This window comes from Oncorhynchus gorbuscha, linkage group LG07 (assembly GCF_021184085.1).
Source record: "Oncorhynchus gorbuscha isolate QuinsamMale2020 ecotype Even-year linkage group LG07, OgorEven_v1.0, whole genome shotgun sequence".
Lineage (NCBI taxonomy): Eukaryota > Metazoa > Chordata > Actinopteri > Salmoniformes > Salmonidae > Oncorhynchus > Oncorhynchus gorbuscha.
In genome coordinates, this window is record NC_060179.1 from 76,179,526 (window position 1) to 76,201,971 (window position 22,446).

General features: G+C 38.6%; 1 protein-coding gene across 1 annotated transcript in view; it reads left to right on the forward strand.

Annotated features, from left to right (window-relative positions):
• LOC124039049 (CUB and sushi domain-containing protein 1-like) overlaps positions 1-22,077 on the forward strand; it is a 180,886-nt gene extending 158,809 nt beyond the window's left edge. The window contains exons 54-67 of the mRNA XM_046354929.1: positions 55-228; positions 752-934; positions 8,299-8,475; positions 8,661-8,840; positions 9,729-9,902; positions 10,818-10,991; positions 11,617-11,690; positions 13,691-13,802; positions 14,593-14,772; positions 15,403-15,564; positions 15,680-15,792; positions 16,341-16,428; positions 16,567-16,702; positions 18,653-22,077. Coding sequence (XP_046210885.1) covers positions 55-228; positions 752-934; positions 8,299-8,475; positions 8,661-8,840; positions 9,729-9,902; positions 10,818-10,991; positions 11,617-11,690; positions 13,691-13,802; positions 14,593-14,772; positions 15,403-15,564; positions 15,680-15,792; positions 16,341-16,428; positions 16,567-16,702; positions 18,653-18,812 — 2,087 coding nt within the window. The 3' untranslated portion in view covers positions 18,813-22,077. The remainder of the gene's footprint in view (positions 1-54; positions 229-751; positions 935-8,298; positions 8,476-8,660; positions 8,841-9,728; positions 9,903-10,817; positions 10,992-11,616; positions 11,691-13,690; positions 13,803-14,592; positions 14,773-15,402; positions 15,565-15,679; positions 15,793-16,340; positions 16,429-16,566; positions 16,703-18,652) is intronic.
• Positions 22,078-22,446: the final 369 nt, after the last annotated feature.

The window sequence follows — 22,446 nt, forward strand, 5'->3', positions numbered from 1 at the left end:
AAAAGTATTTCTATCAACTGTCCTCTAAACATTTTCTCTCCATTTCACCTGCAGCTATTTCCTGTGGTGATCCTGGCACACCGCCCCAAGCTATTATGTCAGGTAGGAAGTTCACAAACGGCGCCGTGGTCCATTACACCTGCAGCCACGGCCGAGCACTGATTGGGAACGCCACGCGCTACTGTCAGGAGGACGGACGCTGGAGCGGGCCACAACCCTACTGCTCAGGTATATCCATCAGCAGGGTCCTACACCCTTTGAAGAACTTCTTTTGGTTTGCGGTAGAACCCTTTTTGTTCCAAATAGTTCTACCTGGAACCAAAAAGGGTTCTAACTGGAACCAAAATAGGTTCTTCATAGGGTTCTCCTATGGGGACACAGCCTAAGAACCCTTTTTGGTTCAAGATGGCACCTTTTTTTCTGGGTGTTGCACACTGCCAGGCAGGGAAACCTGAAGGCTCTCCAATGGACAGAAATAACACTGAGTGACAGGTTTCAGGGAAGTCAACCCCAGCTGAAAAAACTAGGGGTTTCTGTGGGTTTTTCAAGTTTTGTAGCTAGAGCTGTAGGAAGCAAGCACTCTGGGTAGAGCCTTGGTAGCCTTTCATGGAAGTTAAAAGGGAGTGTGGAAAAAACTATTTCCATCTCAGAAAACAAGGCTAGAATGACTGATATGCACTGCCTATGGACCTTCTGTAGTGAGTGATGGGTGGTCGTTTGAGTGTTGGATATTTTCTCTCTCCTTCATTAGGCGGTAGTTCCGGGGAGTGTGGTGACCCTGGAATCCCACCTCATGGCTCCAGGTTGGGGGACGAGTTCCAGCTGAAGAGCCTGCTGAGGTTCACCTGTGAAGCCGGCTTCTCCCTGAGTGGCTCGGCTGAGAGGACCTGCCTCCTCAATGGCTCCTGGAGTGGCACCCAACCAGTCTGTGAAGGTGAGTCCCCGCCCGTATACGGTGCATTCGGAAAGTATTCAGACCCCTTGACTTTTCCACATTTTGTTGCGTTACAGCCTTATTCTAAAATGGATCCTTTCCTGGTCCGTGAGTTTTGGTGGGTGGCCCTCTCTTGGCAGGTTTGTTGTGGTGCCATATTCTTTCCATGTTTTAATAATGGATTTAATGGTGCTCAGTGGGATGTTCATAGTTTAGGATATTTCTTTATAATCCAACCCTGATCTGTACTTCTCTACAAGTTTGTCCCTGACCTTGCTTAATGGTGTTGCAGACTCTGGCACCTTTTGGAACGGATATATATATATACACATACACACACACACACACAGTGGGGCAAAGAAATAATTTAGTCAGCCACCAATTGTGCAAGTTCTTCCACTTAAAAAGATGAGAGGCTTGTAATTTTCATCATAGGTACACTTCAACTATGGCAGACAAAATGAGGTAAATAAAATCCAGAAAATCACATTGTAGGATTTTTAATGAATTTATTTGCAAATTATGGTGGAAAATAAGTATTTGGTCAATAACAAAAGTTTTTCTCAATACTTTGTTATATACCCTTTGTTGGCAATGACAGAGGTCAAACGTTTTCTGTAAGTCTTCACAAGGTTTTCACACACTGTTGCTGGTATTTTGGCCCATTCCGCCATGCAGATCTCCTCTAGAGCAGTGATGTTTTGGGGCTGTTGCTGGGCAACACGGACTTTCAACTCCCTCCCAAGATTTTCTATGGGTTTGAGATCTGGAGACTGGCTAGGCCACTCCAGGACCTTGAAAATCCTACTCCTTCGTTGCCCGGGCGGTGTGTTTGGGATCATTGTCATGCTGAAAGACCCAGCCACGTTTCATCTTCAATGCCCTTGCTGATGGAAGGAGGTTTCCACTCAAAATCTCACGATACATGGCCCCATTTATTCTTTCCTTTACACGGATCAGTCGGCCTGATCCCTTTGCAGAAAAACAGCCCCAAATCATGATGTTTCCACCCCCATGCTTCACAGTGGGTATGGTGTTCTTTGGATGCAACTCAGCGTTCTTTGTCCTCCAAACATGACGAGTTGAGTTTTTACCAAAAAGTTATATTTTGGTTTCATCTGACCATATGCCATTCTCCCAATCTTCTTCTGGATCATCCAAATGCTCTCTAGCAAACTTCAGAAGGGCCTGGACATGTACTGGCTTAAGCATGGGGACACGTCTGGCACTGCAAGATTTGAGTCCCTGGCGGCGTAGTGTGTTACTGATGGTAGGCTTTGTTACTTTGGTCCCAGCTCTCTGCAGGTCATTCACTAGGTCCCCCGTGTGGTTCTGGGATTGTTGCTCACCGTTCTTGTGATCATTTTGACCCCACGGGTGAGATCTTGCGTGGAGCCCCAGATCGAGGGAGATTATCAGTGGTCTTGTATGTCTTCCATTTCCTAATAATTTCTCCCACAGTTGATTTCTTCAAACCAAGTTGCTTACCTATTGCAGATTCAGTCTTCCCAGCCTGGTGTCCTTTGACAGCTCTTTGGTCTTGGCCATAGTGGAGTTTGGAGTGTGACTGTTTGAGGTTGTGGACAGGTGTCTTTTATACTGATAACAAGTTCAAACAGGTGCCATTAATACAGGTAACGAGTGGGGGACAGAGGAGCCTCTTAAAGAAGAAGTTACAGGTCTGTGAGAGGTCTGTGAGAGCCAGAAATCTTGCTTGTTTGTAGGAGACCAAATACTTAATTTGCACATAAATTCATTAAAAATCCTACAATGTGATTTTCTGGATTTTTTTTTTGTCATAGTTGAAGTGTACCTATGATGAAAATTACACTCCTCTCATCTTTTTAAGTGGGAGAACTTGCACAATTTGTGGCTGACTAAATACTTTTTTGCCCCACTGTGTGTGGGGCATATATATATATATATATATATATATATATATATATATATATATATATATATATATACTGAGCTCATGTGACACTTAGATTGCACACAGGTGGACTTTATTTAACTAAATATGTGACTTTTGAAGGTAATTGGTTGTACCAGATCTTATTTAGAGGCTGCATAGCAAAGGGGGTGAATACATATGCACGCAGCACGCTTCAGTTTTTTTTTAAATTTCACTTCACCAATTTGGACTATTTTGTGTATGTCCATCACATGAAATCTAAATAGAAATCCATTTAAATTACAGGTTGTAATACAACAAAATAGGAAAAACACCAAGGGGGATGATTACTTTTGCAAGGCACCGTAAAATTCTGAGTTTGATGAAAGTTCCAAACTTTTTTTACCATTCGTAGTTCGTTTTACCCAAGTTCCCAGTTGTCTTGAACTTTGAGGGCTTATAACACAGTGTCATGGTCCACCCTGAAAAAGTGTCTTAATGACCAGTTCTTCTGCAAAAAGTAATTGGGGAAATTGAGAAAAAGACTGCTGCATTGAACCTTCTGAATTTAGGACTCCTTGATGTATGCAAGGGTGAGGAGTCCTACACAGACCACCTACCACTGGTCATGTACTGTATGATAATCGTTGCTTTAATGCAGGTTTTCAGAAAGGATAACGCCATCCAACACCTATTATAGTCTATTACCTTAATGCTAAGCAATGTTGGGAGGGATTCAAAAGAGAAGCATCCAGGGTTATTTCTGTTTAATTCATCGTTTGAAAAATGACATGGGAAACCTTGAGTGAAGCCAAGGTGCTTATTGGCACATTCATTTTTTATTTATTTATTTCACCTTTATTTAACCAGGTAGGCAAGTTGAGAACCAAGTTCTCATTTACATTTGCGACCTGGCCAAGATAAAGCAAAGCAGTTCGACAGATACAACGACACAGAGTTACACATGGAGTAAAACAAACATACAGTCAATAATACAGTATAAACAAGACTATATACGATGTGAGCAAATGAGGTGAGAAGGGAGGTAAAGGCAAAAAAGGCCATGGTGGCAAAGTAAATACAATATAGCAAGTAAAACACTGGAATGGTAGTTTTGCAATGGAAGAATGTGCAAAGTAGAAATAAAAATAATGGGGTGCAACGGAGCAAAATAAATAAATTAATTAAATACAGTTGGGAAAGAGGTAGTTGTTTGGGCTAAATTATAGGTGGGCTATGTACAGGTGCAGTAATCTGTGAGCTACTCTGACAGTTGCTGCTTAAAGCTAGTGAGGGAGATAAGTGTTTCCAGTTTCAGAGATTTTTGTAGTTCGTTCCAGTCATTGGCAGCAGAGAACTGGAAGGAGAGGTGGCCAAAGAAAGAATTGGTTTTGGGGGTGACTAGAGAGTTATATACCTGCTGGAGCGTGTGCTACAGGTGGGAGATGCTATGGTGACCAGCGTGCTGAGATAAAGGGGGACTTTACCTAGCAGGGTCTTGTAGATGACATGGAGCCAGTGGGTTTGGCGACGAGTATGAAGCGAGGGCCAGCCAACGAGAGCGTACAGGTCGCAATGGTGGGTAGTATATGGGGCTTTGGTGACAAAACAGATTGCACTGTGATAGACTGCATCCAATTTGTTGAGTAGGGTATTGGAGGCTATTTTGTAAATGACATCGCCAAAGTCGAGGATTGGTAGCATGGTCAGTTTTACAAGGGTATGTTTGGCAGCATGAGTGAAGGATGCTTTGTTGCAAAATAGGAAGCCAATTCTAGATTTAACTTTGGATTCATAAGAAGTATGAAATTATGTGCATACACACATCCAGAACAAAGGTACGAGTATGGGTGTACTGTATATCTTAGCTGATCAGGGTTGGGGTCAATTTCATTTCAATTCCAGTCAATTCATAAAGTAAGCAAAATTCCAAAATGTCCTCATTGAAAAGCATTGAAGAGAATTGTAGTTGGACTTTCAGTGTACTTCCTGAATTGACTGGAATTGTCTCCAACCCTGAAGCTTATCTACTGTATATTTCTACGTTTTAGAAAGATAATAATTTACCCTCAATTATCTCATCATTCACTTTTAAATAGACTCATTTGGACATAAAGATATCATATGTAAATGTATTTAATGTCTTTAGTACGTCTTAAACTGTGTCTCATTAACCAATAACTTTGTTTGAGCTTGATCGCTCCTTAATCCCACAATTAAATTCAAATAATTTGCCCAAATCGAATTTATTATGACCATGATTATGATGTACTGTATACTCTACACGACGCATATTGTAGCTGTGCCATAGGATTGTGGGTAATTATGGGTTCCTTGTTTTCAGGTTGTGTTGTTTCTCATTCCTGTGTGTGTTTTGGTGTTTAAGTTGTTGTTTGTGTTCTTCAGTTATTTGCTGCTCTGTTGTTTGTCATATTTGAACTCTGTTATCATGAGTGTTCAGTGTTGTCTGTTAGATGGGGTCGGACATGGAATTAGAATAGTAGAATGGACATGAACCTTGTTATGATGGGATAAAGGTCAGCCATTTTGGTCAGGGTGTTGGTCAACTGTGGTTTGCCAGTGGTGTGGTAAGATATTGTGTAAAATAATGAATTTGAATAATGTATATACACTATATTTGTTAGCTAGCTTCAAATTAACTGACAATATGCCAACATTTTATTCAAACAATGCAGTGAATGCACAGCCATACACTGGCTGAAATCAGTTGATACATACATCCACAGTTGCACCTCCAAATGACTCAAATTATGTCAATTAGCCTATCAGAAGCTTCTAAAGCCACGACATAATTTTTGCGAATTTTCCAAGCTGTTTAAAGGCACTGTCGACTTAATGTATGTAAACTTCTATCCCACTGGTATTGTGATATAATGAATTAAAAGTGAAATAATCGTTCTGTAAACAATTGTTGGAAAAATGACTTGTGTCTTTAACAAAGTAGATGTCCTAACCAACTTGCCAAAACTATAGTTTGTTAACAATGAATTTGTGGAGTGGTTGAAAAAATGAGTTTTCATGACTCCAACCTAAGTGTATGTAAACTTCTGACTTCAACTATATTTATTTATTTGTTTTTTTTGCTCAGAACTTGGGGAGGCAAAGTTGGGCCTTGTTGATTTACTCCATTTACTTCCTTCTTGTTTTTATTTTCATCAATTGGTCAGTTTTTTTGTGCATTTCTGTATTTATAAATGTATTATTTATCTTATTTATTCAGTCTTCACGGCAACACAGTACACAGTGAGATAAGCCTGCAGATTGCTTACAGGAGATCAATCGAGTTGCATTATTTAGAGACCATTCATGATTGAGGATGGTTTAACAGTTGTTATAAGGGAGTTGAGATGGATCACTGCTTGGGAGATTTAAAGTGGAATGCTGCGCACTATTTATGTGATACAAATAATGCTGTGCCCAAGTATGAAATGCAAATTCTTGTGCACAGGGAGATCACAAGACGCCTGTGACTTGGGAAATAATTACTTTGAGTCAGGAAATACATATGGCCACAGCGGTCTACCTGAGGGACTTCAGAAACTCTTTATTGGACCAGTTGTTTTCTATTTGTAAATGGTTACATTGTTAAGGGAAGCTGTACCAGGGAATTTTTATTTTAATGTAATTTCTTTGCCTTTAATCTACAGAGTATCCTATTGCAGCCTTGGAGTGATATTATGTCTACACAAATAATGCTAATCATTCTTATCAAGATTAATGAATAATTAAGTTTACTGCTCTTAAAGTGATGCTTTAGAGGATTTGTATAATTTTAGGTAGTAGTTTTGAAAGTAGTGCTCACGAGCCAAAACGGGTCCCCAAAAATTGTGCACAATTGTTTGCAATGTCATCCATTTCATATGATACGGTATGTTACTTCGTGTTAAACAAAATAAAATAAAAAAGTCCTGCAGATTGTATGATATCTTATGAATTCTAATATGTTACAAATTTATTAGTGCTTAAGATCCCATTTAAATCTCTTAAATGTTCAGCTATTTAGCTATTCTATGACTTGAGCTAATGAGTATGTGCTCAATCAACCCTAATTGAGCCATAAATACTCAAAGCTAGCACTGTAGCATATGCCCCGGAGATTCCCACTGTAATCAAAAGCATTCATTACTTTTTTGAGATCAGCATTTGTGTACATTTGCCATTCAGTTTCACATGGGGGAAAGCGGAGAGCATGTTTCCTCACAACTGATGTCACGCTTTGCCTGATCCCTCTTTGATGAATGGCCTCTGAAGATTCCCATGCTGTTAGTTCTCCCCTTCTGTAAACAAAGATGAAAATGCTTAAGCCCTATTGAGAGTATTTAAAGATATCCTCTGGAACTTTGGTGACTACTAAATATTTTTGAAATGTCCTGCCTTGGGCTGGATGTGTCACTATGTAGTTCATACATGCATAACCTATGAGCAGAATTACTGTCTTACCTCAATTAACCACGAAATCCCTAATTAAATAACAACTGTTTTTCTGGAATCTGATTTCCCTTCATTGTACCCCATGTGGGCCAGCCCCCTAGCAATTCGAGTTCAACCAATGTGCTTTAGCCCCTCTCACCATTTGAGTGACAGCTAGCAAGATGCACACACAGCACAGTGAGAAAAAGAGCAATGTGATTTCTGGGGACCACTTTTAGCTTGTGAGCGCTACTTTCAGAACTATTGGTTAAAAAGTATACAAAAGTACCAGACAATCTCTTTAAGCAGGCTGTGTGAGTAAAAGCTCTATTCATGTGAGTCATGTGGTTATTTGTTTGTGAATATGTCCCCGATGCCTCATTATTTATGGAATAGCCTTGATGTTCCCAATTAACCTAATTGGTTTTTAAAGCCGATATCTATGCGAGCGAAGATCCCATTTCATTTATTACCGTCTTCTAAAATGCCACTTCAAATCACTGACAAAAGGCATTTCCTTAAAAAGCTTTAACTAATTGGATCAAATCAATAGGTCTTTTATTTTAATATCTTGTTTCTGTTAGATTACAATTAAGTTGATCTGCTTGGCCAGAATCTGTAAAATATATTGTACTGAAGAAAGATTGGACTTATTATGGGGCGGCAGGTAGCCTAGTGGTTAGAGTGTTGGGCCAGTAACCGAAAGTAACTCCAAGGCTGCAATAGGATACTCTGTGTATATTAAAGGCAAAAAATGTTTAATTAAAGCTGACAAGGTAAAAATCTGTTGTTCTGCCCCTGAACAAGGCAGTTAACTCATTGTTCCCCGGTAGGCCGTCATTGTAAATAATAATTAATTCTTAACTGAGTTAAATAAAGGTTCAATAAAAAAATATATAAATTGTATACACATTTCTTTTTATCAATAGCCAAGAGTAGTACTTTCATGATTGCAAGTGACAATTAATTTATGGTTTATTTCACCTTGACGAATGTTCCAGTTTTTTTATGTTTATCTATTTGTTTTGTTTTTTCTCAGCTATTTCGTGTGGAAATCCAGGTACTCCTGCCTACGGGAAGATTGTCTTCAGTGATGGAATAGTGTTTTCAAGCTCCGTGGCATATGCCTGCTGGGAAGGATATGAGACCTCGGGTCTCACCACTCGCCACTGCACCACCAATGGCACCTGGACCGGCTCTGCCCTAGACTGCACAGGTATACTGTGCTGTGCACTGTAGGAGCTCTACAGTGGGATCGTCTAACACGCATCTTGTATTCATTCAACCTAGACCATGAGACATGGACGCAATAGACCCTAATCTTATATGCTACATGCCATGCTTTGCTTTTGATTATGCTTATATAGTACTACATTAACAAATGTTTTACCAATTCAACAGTGATCAGCTGTGGAGATCCAGGTCCTGTTGCCAATGGGATTTACGTAGGAAATGAGTTCACCTTCAACAAGACTGTTCAGTACCACTGTAACCCAGGACACGTCATGGACACTGTCGGTTCATCTGTGCTCCTCTGCACCAAGAACAGGTCTTGGAACCAAACCAAGCCTTACTGTAAAGGTAATTCAACTTTGGTTATGACTCAATAATACTTGTCGTTGGCTTACAAAGAAACAAACATTTCTACTTTCACTTCTTTACTGAGGGCTGAGATGAGAAGCAACCAGAGAAATATAGTACAGATATCACAACACTCCAGAATTTCAAGCACTCGGAGATCAAAGAACTCAAAGTTTTTTGATCTTGTTTGGAGTAGTTTCTCTACCTTTTTTGGCACAGCAAGCACAAATTATTCACTTACACAGACTGAAGGGATGTTATCCATGAAATGTGTAGGATCTGTGCTATCAGATGTCAGACTTGAAACGTGTGGAGAAAACGATGCATCCAGTTAGTGGTGCAATGCAGACAAGCATAGAGCAGGGAAGTCTCCTCCCAAGCAGATTGACAGGCAGAGAGTGAATGTGTGTGCACTTCACATATAATTTCCCACAGTAGCGATTTACCAGACATGTGGTTATAGACCAATTGCAATCCTGTGGGTGAATACGGTTTAATATGCCAGAAGTTCCTATTTTTACAGAATAGACATCCAATACCACAGCATTTGCAAAGATTTTTTTTTAGAGTTAAGAATATGTCTCAATGGGAAATAACAGTGCAATGCTCTGCATATAATCGAAAACAGATACACAGTCCATATCGGATATGTATTGTGATTAATGGGACTTCTACTTCCCAATTAACTATATTACTTGCCAATAATAAGCATATGTAAACACTTTCTCCTTGTGGGAGACAGAATATGATCATCAAAGAGGATATGAACTGCGAATCATCCATTCCTTTCTAGCACATTAAAACATATGTTTTGAGTTAACATGCAGTACTTACTCACTAAAAATCATTACATCCGTCCTGATGATATTGTTTTGTCCCTCACATCAGTGATCATGTGTGGCCGTCCTCCGGCTGTTCACAATGGGAAGGTTGAGGGGTCAGACTTGCAGTGGGGCTCCAGCGTCATCTATAGCTGCTTCGATGGGTATCAGCTATCCAGCCCTGGAATCGTTTCATGTGAGGGGAACGGCACATGGCGAGGGGAAATCCCTCAATGTCTTCGTAAGTTAAAATCAAGTCCCTTTAAGACTGAAAATCTGAGCACTTGATCTAAACTTTAGTGCAATGGCAGTGTCATCAAAGCTTAGCAGTGTTTACCTATTGGTATGTTTATAGTAGATGCATCAAACTGACGAAAGTAGTGCCTATCAGTTTAAAGCAAATTAAATGTGCACACCTGGCCTACTTATCCTTCCTATAGCCCTGTTAAAGTAGTGCCGCTGGGGGGTGCATGACCCGGCTAAATCCTCTGTGAAATGCCAGATTTGACAGGTTGGGAAACTGTTGTGACAGATGCAAAAAGAATGTCAACATTTCCTAAATTGATCCCTCAAGTATCCGCAGCTAGGGCTGCCCATAACATGAGCATTACAAGGTACATGGACGGAGTCTGCTGCTGCAGCCTGCAGGCCTTGATCATAAGCTCCTGACACGGTGTCAGAAGTACTGCCAGAATGTTCTGAAATTCCATGCACAGAGTGGGTTGTCATGGAAAGTGGGTTGTCATGGAAAGCCTGCAGGAGAACACGCTCTGTAATAACAACTTCTCATACTGTGGATCTGAAACGGGTCTGAGTGACTTCCCCTGCTAAACTCTTTGTGGAACATTTATGTGGGGCATTTCACAAACATGAAGGACCTATTATGAAAAAGCATCTTGAAACCATTGTATTATCCATTATACAGTAGGGGTTAGCAGGTCTAGTTTAGCTATGGTGCTTTCTGTTTCTCACAACAATATATTTTTTCACCTAATTCCAAGAGCCATGTTATGAATGACTAGCTGGTCAGTAGTGCCTATATTAAACGTTGTGATCATCATGCCTATGAAAAATTGTGTATATAGATTCTGAAACCCACGTAACCTGGGGGATGTGTGTGATTTGATTAATGGTCTCTGTGCTTTGTTCCGCCTAGCTGTGCTGTGTGGAGACCCAGGCACCCCAGCAGAGGGTTATACTGAGGGCAAACAGTTCACCTACAGGTCAGAGGTCACCTTCTACTGTAGGGACCCCAACATCCTGGTCGGATCATCCAGGAGAGTGTGTCAGATTGATGGGACTTGGAGTGGAATACATCCCTCATGTATAGGTGGGTTGTCCTGCCCATTCATACCTTAATAGAACATGACTCAAGGAAAGGGAAAAGTCACCCAGTGAAATTCTTGAGGAAAAGTCTAAAAGTATTTGATTTAAAATAAACTAAAGCAGTAAAAGTGTAAATCATTTTCAAATTCCTTATATTAAGCAAACCAGACGGCACCATTTTCTTATTATTTTTACATTTACGGATAGCCAGAGGCACACTCCAACATTCCAACATCATTTACAAAAGAAGCATGTGTGTTTAGTGAGTCTGCCAGATCAGAGTTAGTAGCGATGTCCAGGGATGTTCTGTTAAATGCATAAATTGAACCATTTTCCTGTCCTGCTAAGCATTCAAAATATAATGAGTACTTTTGGGTGTTAAGGAAAATATATGGAGTAAAAAGTAAAATATTTTTTTAAAGAATGTAGTGAATAAAAGTGAAAGTAGTCACATATAGATAATAAAGTACAAAATTACTTAAGTAGTACTTATTTTTATTTAAGTACTTTACACCACTGTCTGCTGCCTTTGTTGTGGTGTTATGTCATGTAGTTAAGTGTTTGCTTATTTTCTTCAGTGATGATGATTATGTTGTTAGGCAGTGAGCTAAACATGTATTTTTCTTTAGATCCTGCATATAACACATGCAGAGACCCTGGAACGCCATCTTATGGGATACCAGTCACATCCCAAGGATTTGAGGTAAGGTCCTTACTTCTACCAATGTCAAATTGTGGGTAAACATACTGTACAGTGGCTTGTGAAAGATAGAGTTTTGGGGGGGTTGTATCGTTCGATTTACACAACATGCCTACCACTTTGAAGATTCAAAATATTTTTTATTGTGAAACATACAAGAGATAAGAAACAGAAAACTTGAGCGTGCATGACTATTCACCCCCCCCCCCAAATCAATAGTTTGTAGAGCCACCTTTTGCTGCAATTACAGCTGCAAGTCTCTTGGGGTTTGTCTCTATAAGCTTGGCACATCTAGCCACTGGGATTTTTGCCCATTCTTAAAGTCATGCTCCAGCTCCTTCAAGTTGGATGGGTTCCGCTGGTGTACAGCAATCTTTAAGTCATACCACAGATTCAAATCAAAGTTTATTTGTCACGTGCGCCGAATACAACAGGTGTAGTAGACCTTACAGTGAAATGCTTACTTACAGGCTCGAACCAATAGTGCAAATGACGATTCTTAATTTGATTGAGGTCTGGGCTTTGACTAGGCCATTCCAAGACATTTAAGTGTTCCCCCTTAAACCACTCAAGTGTTGCTTTAGCAGTATGCTTGGGGTCATTGTCCTGCTGAAAGGTGAACTTCTGTCCCAGTCTCAAATCTCTGGAAGACTGAAACCGGTTTCCCTCAAGAATTTCCCTGTATTTAGCTCCATCCATCATTCCTTCAATTCAGTTTCCCAGTCTCTGCCGATGGAATAACATCCCCACAGCATGATGCGTTTTCCTTGATGGCCAAAAAGCTACATTTTAGTATCATCTGACCAGAGTACCATATGTTTGTGGAGTCTCTCACATGCCTTTTGGCGAACACCAATTGTGTTTGTTAATTTTTTTCTTTAAGCAATGGCTTTTTTCTGGCCACTCTTCCATAAAGCCCAGCTCTGTGGAGTGTACGGCTTAAAAAAAAATATATTTTTAAATGTAGCCTTTATTTAACTAGGTAAGTCAGTTTAAAAACAAATTCTTATTTACAATGACGGCCTAGGAACAATGGGTTAACTGCCGTGTTCAGGTGCAGAACGACAAATTTTTACCTTGGGGATTCAACCTAGCAACCTTTCGGTTACTGGCCCAACACTCTAACCACTAGGCTACCTGCCACACCGGCTTAGTGGTCCTATGGACAGATACTCCAATCTCTGCTGTGGAGCTTTGCAGCTCCTTCAGGGTTATCTTTGGTCTTTTTGTTGCCTCTCTGATTAATGCCCTCCTTGCGTGGTCTGTGAGTTTTGGTGGGCGGCCCTCTCTTGTTGCCATATTCTTTTCATTTTTTTAATAATGGATTTAATGGTGCTCCGTGGGATGTTCAAAGTTTCAAATATTTTTTTTATAACCCAACCATGATCTATACTTCTCCACAACTTTGTCCCTGACTTGTTTGGAGAGCTCCTTGGTCTTCATGGTGCCACTTGCTTGGTGGTGCCCCTTGCTTAGTGGTGTTGCAGACTCTGGGGCCTTTCAGAACGTGTGTGTGTGTGTGTGTGTGTGTGTGTGTGTGTGTGTGTGTGTGTGTGTGTGTGTGTGTGTGTGTGTGTGTGTGTGTGTGTGTGTGTGTGTGTGTGTGTGTGTACTGAGATCATGTGAGACTCAGATTGCACACAGGTGGACTTTATTTAACTAATTATGTGACTTCTGAAGGTAATTGCTTGCACCAGATCTTATTTAGGGGCTTCATAGCAAAGGGGGTCAATAAATATTCACGCACCACTTTTCTGTTTTTTAAATTTTATTTTAACTTCACCAATTTGGATTATTTTGTGTATATTCATTACATGAAATCCAACTAAAAATCTATTTAAATTACAGGTTGTAATTGGAAAAACGACAAGATCAATGACTGCTTTTGCAAGGCACTTGTCATTTGGGCTCAGACAATTTGCTAAAATAGTCTTCTGGTCAGTCAAAGCAATTATCTGGTTGTTCTTAGACCATTTATAGTAATGAGTCTTCTTCCGTTTCAGGCTGGAAGCAAAATCTCCTTCAAATGCCGTAAAAACTACCACATACTGGGATCTACGACAAGAACCTGTCTGGAAAATTTGACATGGAGTGGTGTGCAACCAGAATGTATCGGTAAATATTTTTGGAAAGATTTGTTTCTGTGACAAGACATTGTCAAGAAAACAGGGAAAAGTTATTTATTTGTCCACCGGGTGTACATTTTCTTAGCGTTGACTTGTTAATGAGTAAAGGTAGAGACACAGGCGGTGTAGAGTGCGGTATGACAGCCAAAGGAAGTAGAGCATTGGTTTAGCACATGTAACCCTTTTTTACTGCATTCCAGATCACTACCCTCCCAATGGCATGTTCTCCATCTCTCTCCTTAATAACTAAGGATTATAGGTCTTGAGCTGTATATATGGATTAAAAGAAAGATCACAACGTAGAAGCCATTGTGGGACTGTCAAAAGGGAACGGACATTTGAGAAAGGGCAGTATGAGTCATGGAAGTTAAGTAGGGATTGCTGCCCTCAGCAAAGAATAGATAAAGTTTGCCAAGTTTAAGCTGTTCGTATGTGAGTGGTAAATCAGTGGGCGATTTGACAGCATACCCACGAAATTCTTCAGGCGTCTCCTCCACATGAAGCGGCTTCACTGTCAGAGGCTTGGGAGTGGGGAGGCTTAAGTTGACGACAGGAAAGTGCGAAGACTGAGTTCATATATTATGTTACAGATGGATAGTACCACTCTGGCCTTGTTTTATATGTTTGCTCCTGATAGGATTGCTTGATCTCTACATAACTCCGTGATACTGGTGTGGGTGTGGGGCTGCTGTATTCCGACTGGTAATCCTGGTCAGTGGTAGAGTGAATTTATTGTGTTTTACCATGTTTTTTTCTTCGTTCTTTCTTTTTTTTTGCAGCCCATGCCTGCAGACAGCCCGAGACGCTGTCTAACATTGACGTGAAGGCTATTGATCTACCAACTCTGGGCTATACTTTGATTTATACATGTCAGGACGGATTCTTCCTGGCCGGGGGATCTGAGCACAGGACATGTAAACCTGATGGAAAGTGGTCCGGAAAGCCACCTGTCTGCAAAGGTATACTTATGCACTGGAATGTGTCTATTATTCAAATGTAACTATTTCCTGTGAACCATTCACAACCTGAGGAGAATAAATTGTACTGCAGGCCATATACTTAGATTAGCAGTTAATCTGCTACTTGTATGTGTCAATCATATTTTCCCTCATACATTGTTATTCAACACAGTAGTTAATTTGCTGTGTGCCCTGTGCTAGCTGAGAATATCTAGGTAATTGAGTATACAACATTTCAGCAATCATCAAGTCTGAATCGCTCTGGTAAAATGTAGACCAAAACAAATGTTGTCATTACACGGCTACAAGCAGCAACTGGCAGTGAGTAGGTCACATCCATAAAATGTCATGTAGTCAATTATTTCTTCCGTCTTTCAGTTGGGCCCAAAATAAATGTTAAAAAAGGAGTGGAGTCAGATGTTCAGAAAAACAAGATTGGTGGTATGTTTATCTCCTCTGAGTCATGTTGTTCATGTTCAAATGCATGTCCATTCAATGTAACACGTATTGTGCTAACTGTACCTCTGAGGTTTCTCATAATGATGGCTGTACAGACAGGCGATGGATGATGCAAAAGTACCTTATTTTGTTCTGGTCATACAGTATAACATGAGTCTTTCTTTCCTTCAGTTCCTGTAGATGTGTTTTCTTTAAACTTTGGCTGGACCGGGTTCTATGAGTACCTTGGAGCAAGAGAAGTTGCCACTATTACTGTAAATGGATTCAATGCAACAACAAGTAGAGTCAATGTCACACTTCTGGATCAGAGCAGAGTGCAGCTTAAACTTGCTGGTAAATCACAACACACATGTTAACGCTGACATGATTTGATTAGGCAAATATTACAGTTGAAGTCAACATTACAACAGTAAACACCAACCGATAACCCAATTTCCTTTGTTTTCAGGAACATACAAGAAGGAGGAAAACCATTTGCTGCTGAAGGTTTACCAGATACGTGGTCCAACAGAGCATCATTTCAGTAAATTCAAGAATGACAACTGGGCAATGGATGGCTACGTGAGTCTTTTATTTGAATTAAATGATCAATAAAGGGCCTAATGATGGACTTCCAACCTAATCAGGAAACACAACAATAGTTTGTCTCCTTTACCTACCATATTCTCTCCGCTCAGTTTTCTGCAAATGCTGTACATCTAGTTCATGAGGTGGTAACATCTGCAGACTATGTCATTCATCAATATGCAGCTCTGGCATTAGGTTCTGTCTACCATAACCAACACAAGACACTGCAACTTAAAATTGTATGGCCTAATGGCCTAAAATGATTTGAATTCAAATGTGTCTGTTGAAGATATTACTTGACTGTAGCCCTCTTTTGTAAGTTCAAAGAAGATATGTTCTTGTGAACACTATAGCAGTTAGTCACTTCAAAGGTGATAGAGACAGTGATAAGCTGCATGAGGACAAAGGAGGGATATGAGGTGAATGGGTAATAGCGATAGCTGTGTAATGGTTCTGCATTTCAACTACTGTATGCCCTGAAAAATCAGCAAAAGTCCGATTTTTTTTTTTTTTTTTTTTCCCCCTCTTTTGTGTTGGTTTAGGTGACCGCAGAGTCTGACAAGAAAACCTTTGTTTACCAGGGTCATATTCAAAGCAAGGACTTTGGGAGATTTGTACTAACAAGAGGAGGTACAATCATTGTATAATCTTAGTAATAAACAAAAACTATATGCACGGTTACCTTTTACTTCCTGATACCATTGCTTTTACACAAGTTACTTTAAGAAGTTTGACAAGAATGGTTGTACTGTTATGTTTCTTTATTAGGTCTCTTTACAACAGACCTGGAGCCATCAAATCCACCATACTATGGCACCAACAGCAGTTCAGTAGCAGCTGCCATACTAGTGCCATTCTTTGCCCTTATTCTGTCAGGGGTTGCATTTTATCTCTACAAACACAGGTAAGGAGTGCCCGGCTATTGAATGTCTTGGTAACCTGCATTGGTTGTCCATATATGCTTAGATGTTAAGCATCTTAGTCTCTTAGAAGTTATGGGAAACTCCTGTGCCAACGATGAGTGATCCCTAAAAGTTTCAGTTGATAGATCGTTACATAACAAAATCCAATGTTAGATGAGTGCGAAACAAAATGATTACAATACATTTGCATTGGCGTTTTCCAAAGTTAACTGAACAAACAAAATAAATAAAGTATGTGACATTATTGTCAGATAAAATGGAAATGACCCAATATTAAAGTACATGAAAAATTGGCAGGGTACTTTCACAAGACACTGATGACAATGAGAGACCCAAAGATGTAATCGGGGCGGGCGGCAGGTAAGACATAAGAAACTAAATCACTATACGCAACAATTCCTACTTTCACATCGTCATTATCGTCTTATACTTTTTTCATTTAGTGAGAAAAAAATATATTTTATTTTATTTGCTGGGCTAAAATGGAAAGGATGTGCTCTTTGATCTCATATTGTCATCTCTCTGTCAGCATATTTCAACCAACTGAATGTTGTTCCTGTTTGTTTTTGTGATCATTTGACTATAAGCTATCATGAGAATCCATTTGTTTTTGACTGTTATATTTTCTGGAGGGGAGTTTTGAAGTATTAATACAGAATCACGCTTAAAAGTATCTTGATATTCACATAGATAAAGAAAATGTATACTTTTATTAACATTTCACTCATTTTGTATGCCAAATGCGACAAACTCATAAATGTCAGATTTTGAATACTGTCTTTTGACAATGTTATAATAGCATCATCTAGGATCAGTCTGTTTTGATAGTTACAATATTTCTTTCTTTCTGTATAGAATTTTGCATTTCCATATTATACATGTTTAGCCACAAGGCTTCATTACTACTTACATATATAGTATCTTAATTTGATCACCCTTTTGCAGGATAACTTCCTGCAATGCAGGAAAATTTTAACTTATAGTGTATTTGGGGTTTTAAAAAGGCTTCTGAAGTTTGAAATGTCCACTGAAATTTCAGACTTGATTTTCCCTTACAGAAAAAGTATCAACCCCTACAAAAATGTAAATAAGTTATAATCCACATAGTTGCTACAGGATTATTTTCCTTCTGTAGCAAACTGTCTCAAATTAAGATCTGTAACATCTGTACTCTGTCATTCATACTCCAACAGAGACTTTGCAAGGCTTTGGAAACGTGTTTTTGAATATGCAGAGGTATTGTCCACACATGCAGATAGATCCTGCTTTCACAATGCCTTGATTTAGGATTAGGTAATGGACTTTATATATCCACACAAAGTTTAAATAGAAGACACTAAACCCTCCAGGTAGTCACTAAACCTGCATTTGTCTGACTTAGTAAGATTTGTAAGGTAATGGAGGGACCATTACGTTTACTGCACTGTTGGAGCTAGGAACATAAGCATTTTATTACACCCGTGATAACATATGTGTATGCGACCAATACAATTTGATTTGATTTGAAGTAAAGGCTTACAAAATGCTCCTGGGTGGAATCAAGGTCTTTACATTGATCTTATATTTTACTTCAAATCAGCTCAGTGGGCTTTGAGTAGGACGCCCTAGTCTCCTCTTTCAAGTAAAAAGAGGTTATATGGTGTACCATCGTAAATGTGTATTCTGGATCAAATGAGGGCTGAAACATATTTTCCTTAGCTATGGGTTTTATGTATTCTTATTTGGTATATTTGAAAGTGCAATAACAACATGTACAGACATTCCTCAAGTGGGAAAGAGTTTCTGCTTCATCATTGCACTTTTTGCTATACCTTAACATCCCTTCATGAAACAAAGTCACATTTGTCTGAAAAGTAAAAAACCAGTCATAGCTAGTAGAGTTATTAAACTAACGTAAATGTGCTAATATGTTTTATTTGCTCACTTTTCAGAACAAGACCAAAAGTTCAATACAATGGCTATACCGGTCATGAAAACACCAATGGACAAGCGTCGTTTGAAAACCCTATGTATGACACAAACATGAAACCCACGGAGGCGAAAGCTGTGAGGTTTGATACAACTCTGAACACAGTCTGCACAGTAGTATAGCCCTCTTATCACCGACATTGGACTGGCTTTTACAGCCTTACCTCTTGTGGTAAGCAGTATCTTATTTTTCGACAGATGCCAATATTTCTTTGAACTCATCACGTTATAACCTCTCTGTGGAGAAGATAAAATACACCATTTAAAATCAATGACAATTTGATATGGACTTGCCACCACAAAATAAAACGACAGCTATTGGTGTTCTATGGAGCAGAGATCATGTATGTGGCCAGGAAAATAAAGCAGAGACGATTATCTCTAGGATCAAGGAGTTCTGCCTTTTATGGCTCTTTGCAGGATGAAAGTTGTTTTCATTCTCCGGTTTTCTTTTTTTCTGTCTTTTTCCCCCCCAAAGGCCCTCCTTGGGGAAATACTAAAGTGTCTTGAAAAGCCACATAATTGTTGATAAAAAGTGTTTTCTTCAGTGAAGATGTACCACAAAGGAGGAAGCAACTTTGAACGTGTTGCCAGACTTCTCCAATAAAGGGAACATATGCTATAAACTACAACTGTCTCGCAGGAGAACATGGCTATCTAATCTAGGAACTCGCTCAGCTGTTGTGTTGAAAAACTTTATCGCACAAATTTTGCACTAGTGTGTTATGAATGGGTATGAAATGAGGCAAAAGAGGCATTTTCAAACTAACTGAAAAATGACGTACAGGGTTTTTGACCATTTGTAGATAAGCATACAGTATATTTCCATATCCACAGGAAGCATAATGTCATGCTACTGTTTATCAATAGAGATGCTTATTTTATTTTCAATATTAGTTTTGCAAATAAATGTGTGGAACACCCTCCTTACTTTTTTAAAATGGTTATATAAATGATTTTTAACTCTGGAGTCACAAATACCATGCAGCTTATCTATAAACATTTAAATCCACAAATATCAATTAAGGAGCAACTGGTGTACATGCAATCGTGAATGATATTTAATTTTATTCACAGATCAATATTACCGAAGAGCAAACTGATCTGGCTCATCTACTCTGAAAAAACAGCAATGCTCAATATTGTTGTATTCTGTAAATTGCATCAAATACTTACAGTATGTATCATACATGTTAGTCATGAATGTTTGTTTGTATTGTCGATCATCAGGTTGCTGTTTATATTGTAGTTTATTTCACATTACCCCAGGCATTGAACATTGTCAACATTCGGAACACTAGACAACAGTTGGCAGTCCTATCTTGTGGTCTTGCTGCAAATTTGCTTACGTTTCAAATATACCTCTTGCGCAGAAGGACGTCATTTTTCTACTCTACAGTACTGGAACTAATAAAATGTTTATTTTTCATAAATGCTGCCCTTGCTTTAAATCACAGTTTTAATGCAGAAGTGTATTTTTGTTTAAATGTGCCATACGAATATGCCATGTTTAACTCAACTCAACTGTTTGACACACAACCTTGTTTTGGTAGGCCTACTTAAGGCAAGGTGGGGAATCAAGTTGGATAGCAATCGTTCTTTAGCAGTGGCATGAGCTGGTCGTTTAGAAGCTAGTCTTAATAATCTGTTTTTCTCCCTTTATGATATGTCCCTCCTATCCTTAAGGGTATTGAGTCAATGATGATGAATTGAACACAGACTACTTACTTACACTCCAGGAAACACTGCCTTATTCAATTCAAAAGCTGTCACAGTTACAAATGACCTATTACAACGCTAAGGCTACTTGAATGCATACAGTACACTGTGATTCCAAAGTCATAGATTAGCTTGTTGTTTTTCCTAATCATTTTGGTTGTGCATGTATTCACAAATAATGTTCAAAACTTACAATAGATGAACTATCTTCGCTTGGCTTTTCGAAATCTGTTATCATATGCACTTGCTTAGAGATCAATGCACCAGTGACAAAATGTGTATTATATTCTTGTGAGATATCAGATTCCATTTCATATCTGTTGTATTTGTGGCCATAGTAGCACAACTAAAATTCCCCTGAGTAAGATGCATTTTATGTGTGAAGTATGTTTGGAAAATCAGAAGCATTTTAATTTCCATATTTTTTCTACAAACTATTTAACTTTTTCCATTTCAAATTAAACCTAGTGTTCATTACACACCTACGCACTATACGGCAGTGGTTTCAATAAATAGGGTTAAGACCGAAAGTAATCAAATCATCCCCTTTCTTTGTAAACATTTTGATGTAAGACCCACTGCTTTTAATCCACATTTTGCCTTCCTTTGGGCTTGCTGCAATAACGTTTTTCTTTCAACATCTGTAAAATGGTTTCCCAACTAAAGAGGTGTATAACTGCATTCAATTTAATATCATTCCATTTTACAACATCGGGATATCACGTGCTGCTGACTTGAAGTAGGTGCAAAAGAAAATGTTTTTGTACAGAAATATATTTTTTATGAAGAATTTGTAAAATTATTAAATATGCTGTACTTTTTTGATTAATGTAGGTACAAAACTTGTTAAAATAAATGTTTTTACTATACAAAATGTAAATTTATCGTCTATCTGAGTATGAATATCAAATGTATATTATCTATTGTTTAAACTTTTCTTGCAAATGTCGATATATACAAGCTGTTATTTTAAAACATTGCTTGTATATATTTGTTTATGTGAGAGAAAACAAACTTTAGAAAAATTGATCTATGACACATGTTCTATGACATATTTTGAAAACATTATTTCAGATTAAACTTTTTAATATAATTATGGTCATATCTATGTGGAACTGTTTTCTTTTCCATTCGTGTCATGATATATTTTACAAGGCTATAGTCAGGTCTATACAACAAAAAAACAACATCTGAATGTTTGCTGCACCTTTAAAGGCAATGTTCCTGCCTTGGCAGAGACCGTATTCACAATAAACACTGCGTATGTCGGCTCAAAGGAACGGATTGAATCCTGGCCTTACTCTAGTCTAACTCTATGAAAAATAGATTTACAATCATGATGATAATAAGATATAGATATATACACTGTGTAAAGTACTTAAGTAAAAATAATTGAAAGTACTACTTAAGTATTTTTTTTTGTGGTATCTGTACTTTACTATTTATATTTTTGACAACTTTTACTTTTACTTCACTACATTCCTAAACAAAAGTATGTACCTTTTACTCCATACATTTTCCGTGACACCCATTTGGAATGCTGAGCAGCACATGAAAATGGTCTAATTCATACACTTATCAAGAGAACATCCCTGGTCTTCCCTACTGCCACTTATCTGGCAGAGTCACTTAGCACATGCTTTGTTTGTAAATTATATCTGAGTGTTGGAGCGTGCCCCTGGCTATCCATAAATAAATAAAAAAACAAGAAAATGGTGCAGTCTGGTTTGCTTAATATAAGCACTTTGAAATTATTTGTACTTTTACTTTTGATACTAAAGTATTTTTAAAACCAAATATCTTTAGAATTGTATTTACTCAAGTAGGATTTTACTGGGGGAGTTTCACTTTTACTTGAGTCATTTTCTATTAAGGTATCTTTACTTTCACTCAAGTATGACAGTTCGGTATCACTGTATATACATTCTGAAATGTAATATGATAGAATGAACACTGTTATTTATGCTATAACAGCTGTGTTTTAAAATATCTGGCTGCATGACAATGTTACTAATGTAGAATACAGCATGTTTTAGAT